The 22,172-nt window shown below is 44.0% G+C and overlaps 1 protein-coding gene across 2 annotated transcripts in view; it reads left to right on the top strand.

Annotated features, from left to right (window-relative positions):
- Window positions 1–19,501: 19,501 nt before the first annotated feature.
- BTBD1 (BTB domain containing 1) overlaps window positions 19,502–22,172 on the top strand; it is a 56,009-nt gene continuing 53,338 nt past the window's right edge. For both annotated transcript variants that reach the window (XM_003901317.3, XM_009210801.1), the window contains exon 1: window positions 19,502–20,177. In XM_003901317.3, coding sequence (XP_003901366.1) covers window positions 19,780–20,177 — 398 coding nt within the window. In that variant the 5' untranslated portion in view covers window positions 19,502–19,779. The remainder of the gene's footprint in view (window positions 20,178–22,172) is intronic.

Here is a 22,172-nt window from a genome sequence, read left to right as displayed (position 1 = left end):
AGACTATCCTCAACATGATGAAAAACACAGCTAACATCACAGTCAATGGTGAAAAGCAAAAACTTTTCTGTTTTTTTTTTGTTTGTTTTTGAGACAGAGTTTCATTCTTATTGCCCAGGATGGAGTGCAATAGCGCGATCTCGGCTCACCACAACCTCCGACTGCTGGGTTCGAGTGATTCTCCTGCCTCAGCCTCCTGAGTAGCTGGTATTACAGGCATGTGCCACCACGCCCGGCTAATTTTGTAGTTTTAGTAGAGATAGGGTTTCTACATGCTGGTCAAGCTAATCTCGAACTCCTGATCTCAGGTGATCCGCCTATCTCGGCCTCCCGAAGTGCTGGGATTATAGGCATGAGTCACCACGCCCGGTCAACTTTTCTGTTAAGATCAGGAATAAGAAAAGGATGCCTATTTTCACCACTGCTCCTCAACACTGTACTAGAACTCCTAGGTGGAGCAATTAGCCAAGAAAAAGAAAAAAAAAAACATCCAAATTGGAAGGGAGGAAGTAAAATTATCTTTATTAACAGATGACATGATCCTATATATAGAAAACCACAAAGAATACACACATACACACACACACACACACACACACACACACACAAACCTACAAAAAGGCTGGGTGCAGTGGCTCACGCCTGTAATCCCAACACTTTGGGAGGCCAAGGCGAGGAGATCAACTAAGGTCAGGATTTCGAGACCAGTCTGGCCAACATGGTGAAACCCCGTCTCTACCACAACTACAAAAATTAGTTGGGTGTGGTGGCATGTGCCTATAATCCCAGCTACTTGGGAGGCTGAAGCAGGAGAATTTCTTGAACCTGGGAGGCAGAGGTTACAGTGAGCTGAGATTGCACCACTGTACTCCAGCCTGGGCAACAGAGCAAGACTCTGTCTCAAAAAACAAACAAACAAATAAACAAAAACAAAAAACACACAGAAAAATAAACTCTTTAATGTCTGGCTTAATGGGAGACAGCAGGATTCTCTGCTTCTGCATTCCATCTGTTTCAATATCGCAAGTAGCCTTTGGAAAACCCCACTGCACACTCCTGAGACAATGAGAGTGAAAAAGGCAAAAATATCTTAGTATTTTTATGAAAATGTTTTTGACCTCACAAATCACTTGAAGGGTCTCCATGATCCTCAAGACCCCAGGCCATATTCTAAAAACTTCTAACTCATACTATATAGACAGACTGCTTCATGGACATAGGACAGGTGCAGTCTCACAGGGCCCTGTTCTCTGAAGACCCCTGCATTTGAGGTTTAATGCTTTGAAGTTGCCATCTTGAAAAATTCTTAGTTATTTTATCTTCTTTTTTTTTCTGAGATGCAGTCTCGCTCTGTCACCAGGCTGGAGTGCAATGGTGTGATCTTGGCTCACTGCAATCTCTGCCTCCCAGGTTCAAGCGATTCTCCTGCCTCAGCCTTCCAAGAAGCTGGGGCTACAGGTGTGCGCCACCACACCTGGCTAATTTTTGCAGTTTTAGTAGAAATGGGGTCTCCCCACATTGGCCAAGCTGGTCTCGAACTTCTGATGTCAAGTGATCCCCCCACCTCAGCCTCCCAAAGTGTGGGATTACAGGTGTGGGCCACTGTGCCTGGCCCTTAGTAATTTGATCTTTGAATCTGTGCATTGTAAGTGAAGTCTGATGAAACAACAGGGTATGCACTGGAGCTTGCATCCTGGCTCATGGAAGGTCCCACCTTCCAGGAGCTGCCTCCCCACTTCCTAGGGACCAACCCAAGCCACTTGCTTCCTACCCCCTGGTGCCTTGGGCCTCACTTGGCCTGTCTCCCCCACTCCTGCACAGCAACCACTGTCACCCTCCATCTCTGATAGAAACCTTGGCATAGGCACCAGAAGGTCAGAGGGGCACATGCACCCAGGTTGTAACTCAGGGGAAGGCATGGCAGCAACCTATCTCACCTAAACTGGCAATGCCATGACACATTCAGTAGCAACTCTTAAGATATTTTAACAGATGTATTATACATCTATAGCAACTATAAATGTATTTTAACAGATGTATTAGTTATTAAAATCAAAAATATAAACCAGGCTGGGCACAGCGGCTCACACCTGTAATCCCAGAACTTTGGGAGGCCAAGGCAGGCGGATCACAAAGTCAAGAGATCGAGACCATCCTGGCCAACAGGGTAAAACCTTGTCTCTACTAAAAATACAAAAATTAGCTGGGCATGGTGGCACACGCCTGTAGACCCAGCTACCCAGGAGGCTGAGGAAGCAGAATTGCTTGAACCTGGGAGGTGGAGGTTGCAGTGAGCTGAGATCACACCACTGCACTCCAGCCTGGGCAACATAGAGAGACTCTGTCTCAAAAATATATATATAAATATATATATATACACACACACATACACATATATGTATATATATACTAAATGATTGATAATAGAAAAATTTTTATATTGAAAATAGAAAAATGACCTAGAAAAGGTAGTTTTTTCTTCATCTCCTACTATATCTCTTCCCCTAATATTCACCATCTCAGCTCTTATCCATTGAGAAGTCCTAGAAAAAAATCATGAGCACAGAAGAAATGAGCTCCTGTGGGGCCACATTCTGGTTTCTAAATACATTTCCCACTAAAGGGAACAAATGCGCCTGGGAGAAAGGGCTGATTCCAGGTCTGGGAGAGGAGATGTACCTCTTGGCATACTACAAATCAAGGAAGGGCTCAAAGACCACTGCTGTTGTGTCAAAAGACTCAGGAACCCAGGGCCTAGAACAATGCCTGGTAATTAAAATGCCTAGACACTGCAATTGAAAATAAGCCCATGTGGATGTGTGCAGAAGGGAATAGGGAACAGTGTTTGCTACCTGCTCATTCTCTGTATTCAAAACCTTATGGCAAGGACAGTCTTACTCATCTTCTATCTGAATACCCAACGCATAGCTCCAACAAAATGGCTATTGCTTGGTGGGTGGATAGATGATTAGATGATGAATAGAGTGAAAAAGTAAGAGAAATTATAAAAATTGTTTAAATATTAAATAAAATATTGTGGAGAGTTGCAATGCCAGTAGCTTTCTTCTCAAGTTATTCTATTAAAATATATACAAAACTTTCTATCACAAACTACTTTCAATATAATAAAAGTCTGCCAGGTGGGAAAATCAAGGAAAAATAAACAAGAGAAAGAAAGAAGGCTGCAAATTTATTCACGCCATACTCAGAAGTACTGAAGAAATTGAAGAAATGTTTTATTTCTCTATAAGTGATCTGATCTTTTTTTTTTTTTTTTTTTTTTTGAGATGAAGTCTCGCTCTGTCACCCAGGCTGGAGTGCAGTGGTGCGATCTTGTCTCACTGCAAGCTCTGTCTCCTGGGTTCACGCCATTCTCCTGCCTCAGCCTCCTGAGTAGCTGGGACTACAGGCGCCTGCCACCACGCCCAGCTAATTTTTTGTATTAGTAGAGACGGGGTTTCACCGTGTTAACCAGGATGGTCTCAATCTCCTGACCTCAGGATCCACCAGCCTCAGCCTCCCAAAGTGCTGGGATCACAGGTGTGAGCCACTGAGCCTGGCCGAGTGATCTGATCTTACCAGGTCCCACCCACTAGGTAACAGGGAAAAAATGTATTTCAGTCTATCCCACTCTATTAGTCCAAGACAAGAATGTAACCAATCCATTTAAGTAAGGCTATCCCATAGGCAAAATGTCTCAGCCTCAGATTCCTCTCTCCTCTTCCAGCTTATCTCTAAGGTAGAATCTGGGTCTACAGAGAAGGGGCCGATGTGCCTTTGAGATATTGTGGGTTTAGAAGCCTCCCTTGGCCTCATGTTGGCCCTTTGGTATGTGCAGGCTGGTGATCACTGAGGGGCAGCTGGGCCTGGCCCTGGTGTTCTGGGGTCCACAGCTAATCTCTGCAGTTGGTCTAACCAGCTTTGTTCCTCTTGGTCAGAGCTGGAGGGCCACTCTCCAGCTGGCTCAGCCTTATCTTGGCTTTCACTGACCCCATGAGCTCCACTGAATCACTGCCACATTGTCCATCTGGCCCCTGACCAGGAGGTCGAGCAATAGGGTCACATCACCCTCCCCCAGCAGGCCCATAGCTCTTCATTCCGCATTCCTGGGAGCTAAAAGAGGCTCGGGAGCAAACACCAGCTCTTCTCCCTGGTCACCCTAATGTTAAACCAATCACCTTGATAAGGAAGCCAAATATTCACTCTTTCCTGCTCTGGGAAGATAAGCCTTCTTTCTTACAGGAGGAAAACTGCACAGGAACATTAAGAGGGAAATCAAGGCTGGGCGCAGTGGGTCATGCCTGTAATCCCAGCACTTTGGGAGGCTGAGGCAGGCAGATCACCTGAGGTCAGGAGTTTGAGACCAGCCTGACCAACATGGAGTAACCCTCTCTCTACTAAAAATACAAAATTAGCCGGGCGTGGTGGCGCATGCCTGTAATCCCCGCTACTCGGGAGGCTGAGGCAGGAGAATCACTCGAACCCAGGGGCAGAGGTTGTGGTGAGCTGAGATCACGCACACCATTGCACTCCAGCCTGGGCAACAAGAGCGAAACTCCGTCTCAACCAAAAAAAAAAAAAAAAAAAAAAAAAGAGGGAAATCAAATACATCACTTTATTATGTGCACAAATATTGTCATCGTTACTCAAGCAAGCAAAAAGTAATTTAAGGACATTGATGGTAAAAAGCAATAAGAGCCTAAGGAATGTCTCTTAACTAAATCTTCCAGAAGAAATGCAAGAATTTAGAGAACAAATCTCTAGCTCTTTTTTTGAAACTTCAATAAAGTCTAATACATACACAGAAAGGTGCGTGAATCCTGAAGTGTATATAGCTCAGTGAATTTGCAAAAATGGATAGCTCTTGAAAGCACACAAAGAAATGTTGGACATAATGAGCTGCCTCAGTGGCGATACTCAGACTCCAAAACAGAACAGAAACAGCACCCAGAAGCCCACCTCTTGCCATTTCCATATCTTGCCTTCTGACACCATAGATTAGGTTCTTGTTTTTGCACTTTACGTATATAGTACACACTCTTCGGGATCTGGCTTCTGTTATCCAATATTATGTTTGTGAGATTAATCTATGATGTTGCATTTCATGGCTCATTTTCATGGCTGTTTAGTATTCCTCTGTGTGAATATACCATAATTTCTGTTTTCTACCGAAGACGAACACTTCGATAGTTTCTAGTTTTTATTACAAATGATACTCTTGTGAACATATTTGGACATGTCTTTTGGTGAACACAGGTGCATATTTCTGTTGGGAATATCCCTAGATTACAGATTATATTTATGTTCATCTATAGGTGATAATGCCAAACAATTTTCCAAAATGGTTGCACAAATTTATACTCCCACCAGGAGAGTATAATATCAGTGTTCTGATTGTTCTACGTCTTTGACAACATTTGCTATTGTCAGCCATTTAATTTTTAGCTATTGTGGTTCTGGTGTAGTGGTATCTCATTGTGGCTTTAATTTGCATTTCCTTGATGACTCACTATGTTGAAGATCTTTTTGTGTACTTACTGGCTATCTGAATACCTCTTTAAAGAAGTGCTTGTCTTTTGCCCATTTTCTGTTTGATTGGCTTCCTTTCTTTTAACAATTTACACATTTTGGTTGCCAGACCTTTATCAATAAAGATCTTTTCCAAGACTATAGTGTGCCTTTTCCTTCTCTTAACTGACATCCTTTGATAAACAGAGGTTCTTCGTTTTAATATAGGCTAATTTATAATTTTTTTCTTTTACTGTTAAAGCTTTTTATTTCCTTTTTAAGAAAATTTTGCGTACTCCAATGTGTCCTATGATTTCATCTATAAGATTTTTTTGTCTTTCACATTTGGATTTCTTCTGTGAGGTTCATCATTTATAAAAGAGACAAAGGGAGCATACACCCAAGAGCAGTAAGGCCAAGGTTTTAAAAAGTTTATTATAAAAAAATCTATGATTGACTATTTAAAGTCGTCATTAGAAGTGGAAATCAAAATTGATGTGGTAGAAAATCAGTCAGCAAAACAAGTCTAATTTCAGTAACATTCAGAACATGAAAGAAATCTACAAAGAAAAACATACAGTAAAACAAGAAAAATAAAAAAATACTAAACTATTGTGTGCAGAATAGCTTATGCATAGTATATTTTATCAATTATAAATGTATATTTCTTTACATTTTAACGTCTCTGAAATTTGAATGCATCTTTTTTTTTTTTTTTTTTTGAGACAGGATTTTCCTCTGTCTCTCAGACTGGAGTGCAGTGGCATGATCTCAGCTTATTACAACCGCCACTTCCCAGGCTCAAGCAATCGTTTCACCTCAGCTTCCTGGGCTGGGCGCAGTGGCTCATGCCTGGAATCCCAGTGCTTGGGAGGCCGGGGTGGGTGAATCACTTGAGGCCAGGCATTCAAGACCAGCCTGACCAACATGGTGAAATCCCGTCTCTACTAAAAATACAAAAGAAATGAGCCGGTGTGGTGGAGTGCACCTGTAATCCTAGCTACTCTGGAGGCTGAGGCAGAAGAATTGCTTGAACCTGGGAGGTGGAGGTTGCAGTGAGCCGAGATCACATAGCTGCACTCCAGCCTAGGTGACAGAGCAAGACTGTCTCAAAAAAAAAAAAAAAAAAAGGAATTTTTGAAAGAGAAAGGTATAAAAAAATAAGGGTAATGTCAAAAGGAGGAGGAGGAAGAAGAGGAGGAGGAGGAGGAGGAGGAGGAGAAGGGATGACCAAAAATAATGACCTCAATACGTTAAGTAAATATGCTTATTGGCATTATTGTCGCTTCTAAATAAGCTGTCCTCAGAGTGTCCTGCCTTCTATTTCCATTTCATTAACAAATCAATCTCCCCTGCACACTCCTTTTTATGTAACAAGCCCCTGGACATAATTTACTTAAATATGAACTAACATTTAGTTCAGTTCTACTGGTCCAGGCGGAGGCGTACTCTCACAGGGCCAGAAGAAAGGAGGAGAAATTTTGATAACGATGCCAGATTCAGGGAGTCCATGAGAGCATTATGGGATCTGGAGTTTGTAAGAAAAATGGTGGGATGGAAGTAAATATAAACTATGCCTAGAACCCTGGTGCCAGCCAGTGCAACAAATGCTTGGGTTAAGAAACCAAGGCTCTTTGGGAGCTAGAAACCTCAACTTCCTCCAGTCATCCGAAGAAAACTGGATCTGAAGGAATGTTATTGCCTCAAGGAACCTAGGAACAGGAATTTCCTGCCTCTTCAATCCAAAAAGATAAAGGGTACAGATAGACAGTATCTCCTTTTCCCACCCACCCCCATCGAATTCATCAGGGAAAAGGTGCCAAGAATCTGTTTGGGATGGGTAGACGTGTCCCCCATCCCTCAGACGGGTCACAGACTAAAATTGTGTATCAGCCATTAAATAAATTCTTACTCAAGCCCAGAAGAGTGGCTCCCAGGTGAGGCAGAACAGAGATATTTACTGTAACATGGAGATGAGGCATGTCTGAAAAAGAGCTAGTGAACTGAGAGAACCTGAGTGGACCTGGGGAACTAACAGGTCCATCTTTCCACTCATCTTTTTTTTTGAGACGGAGTCTCTCCTCTGTCACCCAGGCTGGAGTGTAGTGGCACAATTTTGGCTCACTGCAACCTCCACCCCTGGGTTAAAGCAATTCTCCTCCCTCAGCCTCCTGAGTAGCTGGGAGTACAGGCATGCACCATCATGTCCAGCTAATTTTTGTATTTTTAGTAGAGACGGGGTTTCGCCTTGTTGGCCAGGCTGATCTGGAACTCCTGACCTCCAGTGATCCACTCGCCTCGGCCTCCCAAAGTCCTGGGATTACAGGTGTGAGCCACCACACCTGGTCCCTTCTTTATCCTCTTCTTGAAGAAAAGGTCTGACCATTGAGTCATGGGAGTGACATGTAGAGAAGAGAACCTCTCAGAGAAGGATGAAGAAGAGGCAGCAAACTCACTTAGCACTGCCACTCAATGGAGTGGGGCACAAGGCGGGAGCCATCAGTGAATGTGGCTGGGCAGAGACAGCTGGGATAGGAGCCTGAGACAGAGGGGACAGTCAAGGGGACGGTTGAGGATAGGACAGCAGAGAAGGAAGGCTGAGCAGCTCTGTGCTGAACGTGGCAGGTAGATGGTGGGAAATCGGAGATGGAGGGGGTCTGCATAGTGGGGAGACAGGGTGGAAAGATGGGGGGATCAAGCTGCTTCACACTAGGGGTGACCCTTTTCCTGTTTGTTTGTTCATTTGTTTAATTCCTAGGGCCATGCCTCTGGGAAAGGCTTCTCAGAAACTCGAGATCTCAGAGAAGGAGGGAATGTTGGGTTTTGGGGCTTAGGTCAATCATATCTTTCTGAAAAGTGTTAATTCTCAGTCAAAAAAAGGTGAAGTATGGGGAGAAATTAACCCTATGGGCTCAGAGATCTTAGAAATCAGCCTCTACTGTGCATTAGTGTTATAGTAAAGTGTGTCGAAGGCTGGGGCGGGTTTTAGATTTATAGGAAGGAGCCGGGAGCGGTAGCTCACGTCTATAATCCCAGCACTTTGGGAGGCTGAGGTGGGCAGATCACCTCAGGTCAGGAGTTCAAGACCAGCCTGGCCAACATGGTGAAACCCCGTCTCTACTAAAAATTCAAAGATTAGCCAGGCTTGGTGACGCGCACCAGTGGTCCCAGCTACTTGGGAGGCTGAGGCAGGAGAATCGCTTGAACCTGGGAGGTGATGGTTGCAGTGAGCCGAGGTCGTGCCACTGTACTCCAGCCAGGGCAACAAAGTGAGACTCCATCTAAAAACAAAACAAAACAAAACAAAAAAAGATTTGTAGGAAGAGCAATGTTGGGGCCCCTGGCTTTTATCCCTCACTTCTTTCCTGGAGCTCAAGCTCGGGTCATGGGCATAATTGCAGCCTTATGAGTAGAGGATGTTATTTTACATGCTTATCGGTCTCTGCTGGATGTGAGAGTCTTTTTCTGCCTTTGGCTTCTTGACCTTAGCTTCTATTTATACCTACAATACTCATCCTTTCGAACAGAGGGTAATTCAATAGCAGCTATATTTTCATGCACTCGCTGAAATATAAAAATCCTAAGGGCATAATAATTGCCTTTTATGCTTTTTAAATGTCTTATCTTTCTTTGGCATTAAATTATTTTCCAAAATAGATTGCTTCCTTCTTTCTCCTGACTGCCTTTTCTAGAATTTTACTCAATGTTTTTTGCCAATAGGTCTTTTTCTTATAAGTCCTCACATTTGTTCTAATTATAAACTAGCACACATGGTGACATATATTACTTTCCTAGGCTGGATTCCAGAAAGCAATGACAAGCAAAGAAAGAAGAGCTCCTAAGTAAGCTGAATTTAGTCTAGGGTATGACAAATTGCCTTTGCTGCTGCATTTTTATTTTTTCAAATCCACCAGACATCAAAAGAAGTTTTATTTCTAGCTGAGCAGGCTCCACTGGGCTTCCCCCTTTTCTACTAAATTATAAGCTTCTTCAGGGTGAGTAACATGTTCTAGTCATCTTTGGAATCTCACCTTAAAGTGCCTTGCAATGAGCATCGAACTGAATTAAGTTGCATTTAGTCAAATGAAAGGTGAAACCTAACAGCATTTCAGAGGAAGCCAAGGAAACAAACTGCATTCTATGGCGTAGACATGCCTAGTGTCCCTGCTATAGTTAACCAGGTGGCTAATTCAAAACTTGCATATAGTCAAATCTCACAATATTTTTATTTAAAAAAAAAAAAAAAAACTCTCTCAAATAAGAAAAGTAATAGATTGAGCGGCTGAGACAGGCAGATCACAAAGTCAGGAGTTCGAGACCAGTCTGGCCAACATAGTGAAACCCCGTGTCTACTAAAAAGACAAAAAAATTAGCCGGGCATGTGGCAGCACCTGTAATCCCAGTTACTTGGGAGGCTCAGGCAGGAAAATCACTTGAAGGCGGAGGCTTGAAGGCAGAAAGGCAGAAGGCTTGAAGGCGGGAGGTGGAGGTTGCAGTGAGCTGAGATTGCACCATTGCACTCCAGCCTGGGCAACAGTGTGAGACTCTGTCTCAAAAAAAAAAAAAAAAAAAGAAAAGAAAAGTAATAGAAAGTGGGGGAAATCACCCACATTCCCATTATCCTGCAATATATCAAATTGATAACAGTGGTCCTATTTTGTCTCTTTATACACATATATGTGTCTGTATATATATAGACACATATACATATATCAGACATTTAAAACAAAATGGTATACTCTGAGCCCAAAAGACAAAATGGTATGCTACACATCTTGTTCTGTAGCCTGTTCTTTTTACTTAGCATTAGGGGTTGAGAGTATTGTTTCACATCAGTAGAATTTTTTCAACAGATATTTATCATTCCATCGTATGATTGATTGTGCCATAATTTAGTTAACTGATGATCTAAGTTGCTTCTATTTTTTAAAATATTATAATGCTTTGATATCTTTGTTATTGTTGTTTTTAACTCTACACCCAGCTCTTATTTCTTCAGGATACCATAGGTAGAATTACTGAAACAAAAGATACGTAGGTTTTAAACTGTGGGCACATTTCTGAATTGCTCTTCAGAAAGGTTATACTTCCATGAGTTCCCTGTTTGTGTCTTTTGTCCATTAAAAAAGAAAGAGTATTTGTCCTATTGATTTGTAAAGGCTCTTTATATATTAAGGATATCATGCCTTTGTCATAAACCATGCAAACATTCTTCTCAGTTTGTGTTTCTTTTTAATTTTATTTTGCTTTATTTTTATTTTTACTTTATGTTTTTCTAATCCCAGCACTTTGGGAGGCTGAGGAGGGCAGATTGCCTGAGCTCAGGAGTTCGAGACCAGCCTGGGCAACATGGTGAAACTCATCTCTACAAAAATAAAAAAAAAATAACTAGGTGTGGTGGCACACGCCTGTAGTCCCAGTTATTCGGGATGCTGAGGCACAAGAATTGCTTGAACCTGGGAGGCAGAGGTTGCAGTGAGCTGAGATTACACCACTGCACTCCAGCCTGGGTGACAGATTGAGACTCTTTCTCCAAAAATATATAAAATAAAAATAAAAATACGTAGCACCAGAAGCTGGTCTATGGAAAATACATCAAAGTAAAAAGTTGTAAACAAAGGATTTGATTCTCATTAACACTTGATCAAAAAAGAAGTCTTCTCCTTTCAGGAACATTCTTCATAATTTATTGATTATAACCATACCCTTGTGTGACAGGAATCACACAAAATAGAATTTATCAGATTCCTTGTTTGTAGGGCACAAATCTGTAGCAGTTCTCTGAATGTCTGATATAGCTCAGACAGAAAAGAAACACCAAGAGGGTTTCCTAGATTTCAGAGCAATCCTAAAAATGTGCATATTACCAGTAACAAGCTCTGGTTACCAGTAACAAGCATATTACCAGTAACAAGACTGAAGAAACTTCTTGAAACAACAAATGATAAATGTTTAAGAAAAACATACATTCCGTTGGGATATAATTTTCTAGAGAGAGAAGAGAAAACATGGATATTCCTTTTTTTTAAATTTTTTTGAGACAGAGTCTCACTCTGTCACCCAGACTGGAGTGCAGTGGTGCGATGTTGGCTTACTGCAACCTCTGCCTCCTGGGTTCAAGCAATTCTCCTGCCTTAGCCTCCCAATTAGCTGGGATTACAAGCATGAGCCACAATACCTGGCTAAGTTTTGTATTTTTAGTAGAGATGGGGTTTCACCATGTTGGCCAGGCTGGTCTTGAACTCCTTACCTCAGGTGATCTGCCCACCTTGACCTTCCAAAGTGCTGGAATTACAAGTGTGAGCCACTGCACTCAGCCTATTCCAATGTTTTATTATCACAAATAATCCTGCACTGGTATCTGCTGTGGTTTGGATATGGTTTGTTTGGCCCCACCAAATCTCATGTTGAAATTTCATCCCCAGTGTTGGAGGTGAGGCCTAATGGGAAGTGTTTGGATCACAGGGCAGGTCCCACATAAATGTCTTGGTGCTATTCTCATGGGGGTAAGTGAATTCTCACTCTTAGTTCTCATTAGAACTGGTTATTGAAAGACCCTGGCACCTCCTCCTCTCTCTCTTGCTTCTTCTCTCACTATGTGATCTGTATGTGCCAGATTTCCCCTTTGCCTTCCACCATGAGTAGAAGCAGCCTGCAGAACTGTGAGCCAAATAAACCTCTTTTCTTTATAAATTACATAGCATCAGGTACTCCTTTATAGCATCACAAATGGATTAAGACAGAAAATTTGTACCAAGGGTCAGGGGTTGCTAGGAAGATACCTGAAAATGTGGAAGTGGTTTTGTAACTGAGTAACCCGCAGAGTTGGAAGAGTTTGGAGGGCTCAGAAGAAGACAGGAAGACAAGGGAAAGTTTGAAACTTGAGACTGGTTAAGTGGTTGTGGCCAAAATGCTGATAGAAATATGAACAATGGGCCAGGTGCGGTGGCTCATGCTTGTAATCCCAGCACTTTGGGAGGCCAAGGTGGGTGGATCACGAGGCAGGAGATCGAGACCATCCTGGCTAACACAGTGAAACCCCATCTCTACTAAAAATACAAAAAAATTAGCTGGGCGTGGTGGCAGGTGCCTGTAGTCCCAGCTACTTGGAAGGTTGAGGCAAGAGAACGGCATGAACCCGGGAGGCGGAGCTTGCAGTTAGCCGAGATCGCACCACTGCACTCTAGCCTGGGCAACAGAGCGAGACTCCGCCTCAAAAAAAAAAAAAAAAAAGAAATGTGAACAATGAAAGTCAGGCTGATGAGGTCTCAGATGGAAATGAGGCACTTATTGGGAACTGGAGCAAAACATTGTGTCCATGCACTAGGACTTTGTGGAAGGCTGAACTTCAGAGTGATGACCTAGGGTATCTGGTAGAAGAAATTTCTAAGCAGCAAAGCATCCAAGACATGGTGTGGCTGCTTTTAACAGATTATGAGTGGATATAGGAGTAAGGGCATGATCTAAAGTTGGAACTTAAAAAGGAAGCAGGAGTAAAAATTTGGAAAATTCTCAGCTTGGCCATGTGGTACAGAAGAAAAGAGCATTTTCAGGTGAGGAATCCAAGAGCACAGCTGAGCAAGCACTTGTTACAGAGATTATCACAGATAAAAGGGAGGCAGGTGCTAATAGTCAAGACAATGGAAAAAGTCCCTGAAGGCATTTCAGAAATCTTCAAGGCTGTCTCTCCCATCACAGGCCCAGAGGCCTAGGAGGACAGAATGTTTTGGAGGCCAGGCCTGGGGTGCTGCTGCCCAGCAGCCACCTTTGAACTCTGCTTCCTACATCCCAGCCGCAGGTGCTGCTCTCGCTGCCTATCCAGAGGATGCAAGCCATAAGACTTGGTGGCATCCATGTGGTGTTAAGTCTGCAGATATGCAGAATGCAAGAGTAGCGAAGGCTTACATTTCCTTGTAGTTTGATATATTTCATCAGTATGGAAATTTTCTAGCCAGTATTTTTTCAAATTCTCTTCTGCCTCATTCTTTATCATCCTTCTATGACTCCATTATACATATGTTAGTCCTTTTCACTTTGTCTCATGATTAACAGAATTAACAGACATATGTTGTTTCTTATTTATTTATTTATTTATTTTATTGAGACAGGGTCTCATTGTGTTGCCCAGGCTGGAGTGTAGTGGCATGATCATGACTCACTGAAGCCTCTGCCTCCTGGGTTCAAGTGATTCTCCTGCATCAGCCACCTGAGTAGCTGGAATTACAGTTGGATGCCACCATGCCCAGGCAATTTTTGTATTTTTTGTAAAGATGGAGCTTAGCCATGTTGCCCAGGCTGGTCTCAAACTCCTGGGCTCAAGTAATCTGCCTGTCTTCTACTCCTAAAGTGCTGGGATTACAGGTATGAGCTACTGCGCCTGGCTTGTTTTCTGTATTTTCTATGCTTTTTTCTCTCTGTGTTTTAATTTAAACATTTTATACAGGCTTGTCTTCCAGTTACATTAATCCTCTGTTCTGCTATATCTAATTTGCTATTAAACACAAATTAGTTGTTAATTTGTTATAGTACTTTTTCAGGTCAAGGATCTCCATTTGACCCTTTTGCACAGATTCCAATTCTCTGGTAAAATTCTTCATCTTTTTTGATATTCTTCATTACAGTAATCATAGTTATCTTATTAATTATTATTATCATTATTATTTGAGATGGGATCTTGCTCTGTTGGGCCCAGGCTGGAGTGCAGTGGCATGATCATGGTTCACTGCAACCTCCGCCTCCCGAGTTCAAGCGATTTTCCCACCTCAGTCTCCCAAGTAGCTGGGATTATAGGTGCCCACCACCACGTCCAGATAATTTTTTGTATTTTTAGTAGAGACAAGGTTTCACCATATTGGCCAGGCTGGTCTCAAACTCCTGACCTCAGGTGATCCACCTGCCTTGGACTCCCAAAGTGCAATCATAGTTATTTTAAAGTCCTTGTCTGATAAATTCAATACCTGAATCCTATAGAACTGATTCCATTATCTTCTCTCTCCCTCTCTCATCTTTTCAATATGCCTCATAATTTTTAATTTTCTTGACAACATTGTAGATGAAAAAGTGTAGGACAACACATATGTCTTCAAACAGATCACCTTGAACCTGTCAAGGATTAGATTTAAGCTACCGAATTTTGTTCTTACTAGTAAAGTATAATTCTTATGTCTAGGGCATGTCCCTATGGGATTTCAGCCAAAAGGTTCGTGTTTGCCAAGGCTCTCCCATCCTGATGGAGCTGGAAGTATAGCCTCCATCTTTCCAGCACTGTGCAGCACGTAGAAGTCTCTACTTAACTCTTAGTCTCTCAGCTGCCATCGTTTCTCCCTGCACAGGGCAGCTTAGAAGTTATCCAACAGCATGAAGTGAATTTGTAGCAGATTTTTTAGATGTATGTCTCTGCAGTTTCCTCATTTCCAGGACTTTCCCCCAATTACTTTGGCAGCCTCATACTCTGTCTCCTTATTTCTTTCTGCTTGGGAAACAAGCAACAAATTAGAAAATGCCTTCAGAAGAAAAGTTGGAGTGAATCTCACACACTTCTTTTAAAGATCCTGATCCCTCAAGTCTTATCTGTATCTTTTATTCTTTCTTTCTTTTCTTTTCTTTTCTTTTTTTTTTTTTTGAGACAGAGTCTCACTCTGTTGCCTAGGCTGGAGAGCAGTGGTGTGATCTCAGCTTACTGCAACCTCCGCCACCCCAGTTCAAGCAATTCTCCTGCCTCAGCCTCCCAAGTAGCTTGGAGCTTCCCAAGTAGCCTGCCACCGCACCCAGCTAATTTTTGTATTTTCAGTAGAGATGGGGTTTCACCATCTTGGCCAGGCTAGTCTTAAATGGCTGACCTCATGATCTACCTGCATCAGCCTCCCAAAGTGCTGGGATTACAGGCATGAGCCACTGTGCCCAGCCATCTTTTATTTTTTTTAAAAAATTCATTTATTTATATATTTTTTGAGATGGAGCTTCATTTTTGTTGCCCAGGCTGGCGTGTAATGGCACAGTCTCAGTTCACTGCAACCTCTGCCTCCTGGGATCATGCAATTCTCCTGCCTCAGCCTCCCAAGTTGCTGAGATTATAGGTGCCCGCCATCATGTCCGGCTAATTTTTTTGTATTTTTAGTAGAGATGGGGTTTCACCATGTTGGTTAGGCTTGTCTCAAACTCCTAACCTCAGGTGATCCACCCACCTCGGTCTCCCAAAGTGCTACAACTACAGGTGTGAGCCACTGGGCCCAGCCAGCATCTGTTATTCTTTAATATTGACAAAAACTCTCCCTTGACCAAACTTTTTAGTAAGGCTCCTTAGGACTTTTTTCTCAACTAGGCCTCTACCTTGGCCCATATCCTGTCTTTGGCCTGCCCAACCCAGTCTTAGCAAGAATCTCTCCACCCTTAATGCATCATCTTAGTAATTTTCCACCCATTGACCCCCCTTCACTTTGTGCGTTGGCTATAAATGCCCAGCTGTTGATATTGTTTTCAGAACTGTGCCTGATCTCTGTCTCCTGTTGGAATGCTCCCACTGCAATCATCTTGAATAAAAGCTTTCTTACCATTTTAACTAGTGTCAGAATAACTTTTTTCTTTCTTTCTTTCTTTTTTTTTTTTTTTTTTTTGAGATGGAGTCTTGCTCTGTTGCTCAGGCTGGAGTGCAGTGGTGCGATCTTGGCTCCCTGCAACTTCTGCCTCCCAGGTTCAAACGATTCTCCTGCCTCAGCCTCCCGAGTAGCTGGGATTACAGGCATATATCACCACACTCGGTTAATTTTTGGATTTTTAGTAGCAATAGGGTTTCACCATGTTAGCCAGGCTGGTCTCAACCCTGACCTCAGGTGATCTGCCTGCCTCATCCTTCCAAACTGCTGGGATTACAGGCATGAGCCACCGCGACAGCCCAGAATAACTTTTTTCTTTAACAATGCCTTCAAACAGTTGTTTATACACACACACACACACACACACAGACACACATTCCAGCTTGTATAGCTGTTTTTGGTGGGTGGGTTAGACAAGTTGGTACATTATGGCTGAAACTGGAAGTCTACTTACTTCTATAACAAACATGTATTATTTTAAATATTTATTTTAAAACAATAATAACATGTTTAACTAGCTCATCTGGAACCTCAGGGAAGACTTTCCCTGAAGGTTATTATTTTGAAAGTTTTAATGCCTGCCCTGTGTCCAGGTTTTGAATTGTCCAGGTTTTCTAGACGAATACATTTCTTTGATATTTTCAAAGCCACTAATAGAATTACTCATATTTTTAAACTCCATAATTGTGTTTATATATCCTTTCTTATGTCCAATTCTATGTTTTTAAATCTGGTTTCCTTTTAAACTAGCTAGTATAGTATACTGTAGAGTGTGATCTATGGAAGGCCTGCATTAGAATACCTGGGATGACACTTAAAATTAGTAAGTGAATTAATTTTCTGAATCATCAGTGGATGCTGAAATCAGTAGGTGAAAGCTTTTTGGGGAAACAGGTCAAACAGTGTCAGAGTTTCACCCTCATGGATTACTTATTACATAAGAATCATGCACCCTCACAATGGAGAGATCTGACAGTCACAGCCTCACCAGGTCATCAAGCTTAGCATCACCCACAGTGGGACAGCATACACTTTCTGAAGTGAGGCAATGAAGTATTTAACATCACCAGCATATTCTTGCCTAAAATGTTTAACGTAGAATCTAACCATGAATCATATAGAATCCACCAGGCAAATCCAGATTGTGGAGCATTATATTCCACAATTCCCCGGACTTTCAAAAAAGTCAACACAGTCAATAATATGTGAACATTGATTTGATCCGGGATTGGAAAAAAGGTCACTTATGAAAGATACTTTTGGTAGGGCTAGGTGGCTCATGCCTGTAATCCCAGCACTTTGGGGAGGCTGAGGTGGGCAGATCATAAGGTTAGGAGACTGAGACCATCCTGGCTAACATGGTGAAACCCCGTCTCTACTAATGACAGGTGAGGCCAACTGGACTTCTGGGTTGGGTGAGGACTTGAAGAACTTTTCTGTCTTACAAGAGGTTTGTAAAATGTGCCTGCCAATCAGTGCTCTGTAAAAACACACCAATCAGCACTCTGTGGGTAGCTCGAAGTTTGTAATATGGACCAATCAGCATTCTGTAAAATGGACCAATCAGCACTCTGTAAAATGGACCAGTCAGCATTCTGTAAGATGGACCAATCAACACTCTGTAAAATAGAGCAATCGGCACTCTGTAAAATGGACCAATCAGCAGGACATGGGTGGGGACAAATAAGGAAATAAACGCTGGCCACTGAACCCGCCTCGCTCCGCTCACCCCACCACCCACCACCCAAGGCAGCAGCTGCAAAGAGCTTTGGTTCGCGTCACTGCTGTGGAAGCTTTGTTTTTTTGCTCTTCACAATAAATCTTTGGGTCCATGCCATCTTTAAGAGCTGTAACACTTACCGCGAAGGTCCTCGGCTCCATTTTTGAAGTCAGTGAGACCACAAACTCACCAGAAGGAACCAACTCTGGACACACTAAAAATAGAAAAAAAAAATTAGCAGGGCTTGGTGGCGGGCGCCTGTAGTCCCAGCTACTTGGGAAGCTGAGGCAGGAGAATGGCATGAACCCGGGAGGCAGACCTTGCAGTGAGCGGAGATAATGCCACTGCACTACAGTCTGGGTAACAGAGCAAGACTCTGCCTCAAAAAAAAAAAAAAAAAAAGGGAGACAAGTGGGGAAACTTAAATATTAACCATACATTAAATATTATATATAGGACTGGGTGTGGTGGCTCACGCCTGTAATCCCAGCACTTTGGGAGGCCGAGGCAGGCAGATCACGAGGTCAGGAGTTCGAGAGCAGCCTGGCCAATATGGTGAAACCCTATCTCTACTAAAAATACAAATAATTAGCTGGATGTGGTAGCAGGCACCTGTAATCCCAGCTACTCAGGAGGTTGAGGAGAATCGCTTGAGCCCGGGAGGCGGATTTCGTGCCACTGCACTCCAGCCTTAGCAACAGAGCGAGCCTCTGTCTCAAAAAAAAAATTATGTATAGATGATTTGATGATATGGTTAATTTTGTTATCACGATGTTTTATGTGATAAAGGTATCATTAGTAGCATGATGTCCCCTTGTCTTGAGGAATTGCCGGCTGGCATTGGGGAAGGGGTTGTTGCATCCATTATTTCAGTCCCTACTGCTTTAAGTCTCTTCCCAAGCACGTTCCTCTCCCAAAGAAGTTACCATTCTAAATGCCTAACAGCTGGAAGTCCCCTCTGGTGGTTTCACAAGTGGAGTGATTTTACAGGAGAAACCCAGGTTTGGAGTTTACTATTTAGTTGAGGCATTTGTAATCTGCAAGGCTCTTCCTGCAAAGAATAGGTGTTTCCAACTATACGTGCCTGGTCAATAACTATTTCTTGGGTTTTCTATGTTCTGCCTTTAACAGCTGACTTAACTCAGGGCCTGCCTCACTGAAGAGGGGAGAAGGAAGGCCTCTGTCCCCCAATCATGATGATCCGCATTGTAAATACTGCCTGGGAAGGGATAGTACAGCCTTTTCCATTGTGTGTGTATTTTTTAATTTTTAATTTTTTAAATTTCAAGCTTAAGCAGTGGTTTGTTCAGTGCAAGGACTGAAAACAAGCGCTAGAAGGGAAGGTGGGTAAGTACTAGGGGTTTCAAATACAGGGATGGAAACAGTAAAAGGAAATGTCTCTTAAGCCTGGAGCACCGAACCAAAGGGGCAGTTAGAAGGGAAAGGGACCTGCGGACCTGGGGAGAGAGGTCACTGGGGTTCTAAGCCTTCCACTTCTGCTCCCAGAATTTCCACGGGTTTCGCGTCCCCTCATCCCCAGGCAGGAGTGCGAGCCGCCTGCAGATCCGCTATGCATCTTAAAATTACAAATTCTCAGGCCCTACCCCAGACCTACTGAGTCAGAATACCCAGAGGATTGAGCCAGGGGGTGGGTGCCCGCAGGCCCGGCAGCACCCAGCCTGCAGAAGCTCCACCTCCGAGAGCGCTGGACTAGGACGAGCTCCCCACCCCCCCTGCCCTTGGGCTTCCTCGAGTCCGTCCAGTCACACCTCCCGCTGCCGCGCACAGCGGCAACCCTGGCGTGCGGGGGCGCGCGCGGTCAGGGAGGGGCCTGCGGAGGCGCAAGGCCCCCGGAAGCGCCTTTCCCGGAAGGCAGGGAGGCGGTGCTGGCCTCCGGAGGCGGCCTCGGCGATGGCGGTGGAGTTCTGTTCCTAGCCTGGGCAACCGCGCAGCTGGAGGATGGCCTCGCTCGGGCCTGCCGCAGCTGGGGAGCAGGCGTCGGGGGCTGAGGCGGAGCCGGGCCCCGCGGGGCCGCCGCCGCCTTCACCGTCCTGTCTGGGGCCCCTGCTCCCTCTGCAGCGGGAACCTCTTTACAACTGGCAGGCGACCAAGGCGTCGCTGAAGGAGCGGTTTGCTTTCCTCTTCAACTCGGAGCTGCTAAGCGATGTGCGCTTCGTACTGGGCAAGGGCCGCGGCACCGCAGCCGCCGGGGGCCCGCAGCGCATCCCCGCCCACCGCTTCGTGCTGGCAGCCGGCAGCGCTGTCTTCGACGCCATGTTCAACGGCGGCATGGCCACCACGTCTGCCGAGATCGAGCTGCCGGACGTGGAGCCCGCCGCCTTCCTGGCGCTGCTGAGGTGAGCGGCGGCGCGGGCCGGGCTGGGGGACCCCCGGGGCCCGGCCCGCCTTGACTCCCGGATGACCTTGGGCTGGGCTCCTCTGACCTGCCCGGGGCCTCAGTTTCCTCCGGAGCCGTTGATGCTCCGGAGGGTCGAAATCGAAATCTGTGAGCCGGGACGGCTCAGTCGCCAACTAAACGTTCTTGTGTTCATCCAGCAAGCGTACGTTTTACCGTTGAAAGGCGCTTCGCATTCCAATTGTGGATTGTCGCTCAGGCTTCAGAATTAGACAGGTGGCAAGGATAGAGGGACAGATCAGGTTGTCCCGATTGCTCATTTGCGATGTTTTATGTTTTTGTCTGGGGGAAGAGAGTAGTTGAAAAATCTTGCAGGACTGATGTTTTGGGGTTATTGTCACCCCCCTTCCCTCCGCGTTTTTTGAAAGCGGCCCAGGCTGGAGTGCTGTAGCGCGATCATGGCTCGCTGCAGCCTCGACCTCTCTGGGCTGTGATCCTCCGACCTCAGCCTCCGGAGTAGTTGGGACTACAGGCACGCCCCACCACGCCCGGCTAATTTTTTTTTTTTTTTTTTGGTAAAGAGAGGGTTTCACTATGTTGCCCAGGCTAGTCTCCTGGGGTCAAGCGATCCGCCCACTCGGCCTCCCAAAGTGCTGGAATTACAGGCGTGAAACCACCGGGCCTGGCCACTGTTGTTTTTCATTAACATATTAGTTGTCAAGACCCAGGAAAGTAAATACCAAAACAGATAAGTGAGGCTGTACCTGTTTCCTGTTTCTACACACAAGGTCATATTTGCTTATAAATGCATCCCTCCCTTGATGTTAGAATTTGCTTGTTGGTTATTTGAGGATAGTAGATTGACATCTAATGGAAAGATGTGATTGTTTGGCATTATTAGCTTTTAATCACAGCCATCCTGTTAAGGAGGCGTAAGAATTGTTTACCCCAATTTTACAAATGGGACTGAGGCCGAGAAGAGTCAAGTATCTTGCCCAAGGTAACAAACAGCTAACTCACACTGAAGACCATGTCTGTTTCATTATACCAAGATGGTTTTAAATAGCTGACTGAGTAGAACGTGTTGTTATTAAAGTGGCAGAGTCTTGGGTAGTACTGAAGCAAAAACAGGCAGGTCAATGGGGCAGAATTAGATACAAAGGTTCACACTGAATCAGAGTCAAACAAGGAAATGAATGTAAAGTTCACACAACTAGAAACAAATACTAAGATTCCATTAACAAATGGATAAGGAACAGGATAGATAACTTAGAGAAAGAAAAAATACAACTAATTAACGAATGTTTTACCTGGCTGGTAATTAGGAAGTGCAAATTAAAAGACAGTGGTATTTTGGCCGGGCGCGGTGGCTCAAGCCTGTAATCCCACCACTTTGGGAGGCCGAGACGGGCGGATCACAAGGTCAAGAGATCGAGACCATCCTGGCTAACCCAGTGAAACCCCGTCTCTACTAAAAAATACAAAAAACTAGTCGGGCGAGGTGGCGGGCGCCTGTAGTCTCAGCTACTCGGGAGGCTGAGGCAGGAGAATGGCTTAAACCCGAAAGGCGGAGCTTGCAGTGAGCTGAGATCCGGCCACTGCACTCCAGTTTGGGCCACAGAGCGAGACTCCGTCTCAAAAAAAAAAAAATAATAATAATAAATAAATAAAAGACAGTGGTATTTTTTCCTTCCATTAATCCCACCAAAAAATTTAAAGGTAACATCTGAACAGCGTTATCTGACAAAGATAGTGGTAAAAACCCTTTTGGAAAACAGTTTGGTGCTATAGATTTTCTTTCCACATGTAAGAAGCATTCAAGTACTGAAAAAAAGTTGCGTACAAAAATATTTACAACTTTATTTATAGTAGTGAGGAAGTAGTCAGCTGTAGGGAATGGTTAAACAGTGATAGGTTCACTTGATGAAATAGAATGCGGTCACTAAATATGATGGATAGCACTTGAAACTGCACCATGATTACAACGTGAAAAGAA

Source organism: Papio anubis, chromosome 7 (genome assembly GCF_008728515.1).
Source record: "Papio anubis isolate 15944 chromosome 7, Panubis1.0, whole genome shotgun sequence".
NCBI lineage: Eukaryota > Metazoa > Chordata > Mammalia > Primates > Cercopithecidae > Papio > Papio anubis.
Note: the sequence above shows the minus strand (reverse complement) of the source record. Positions and strands in the feature narration are given on the sequence as shown.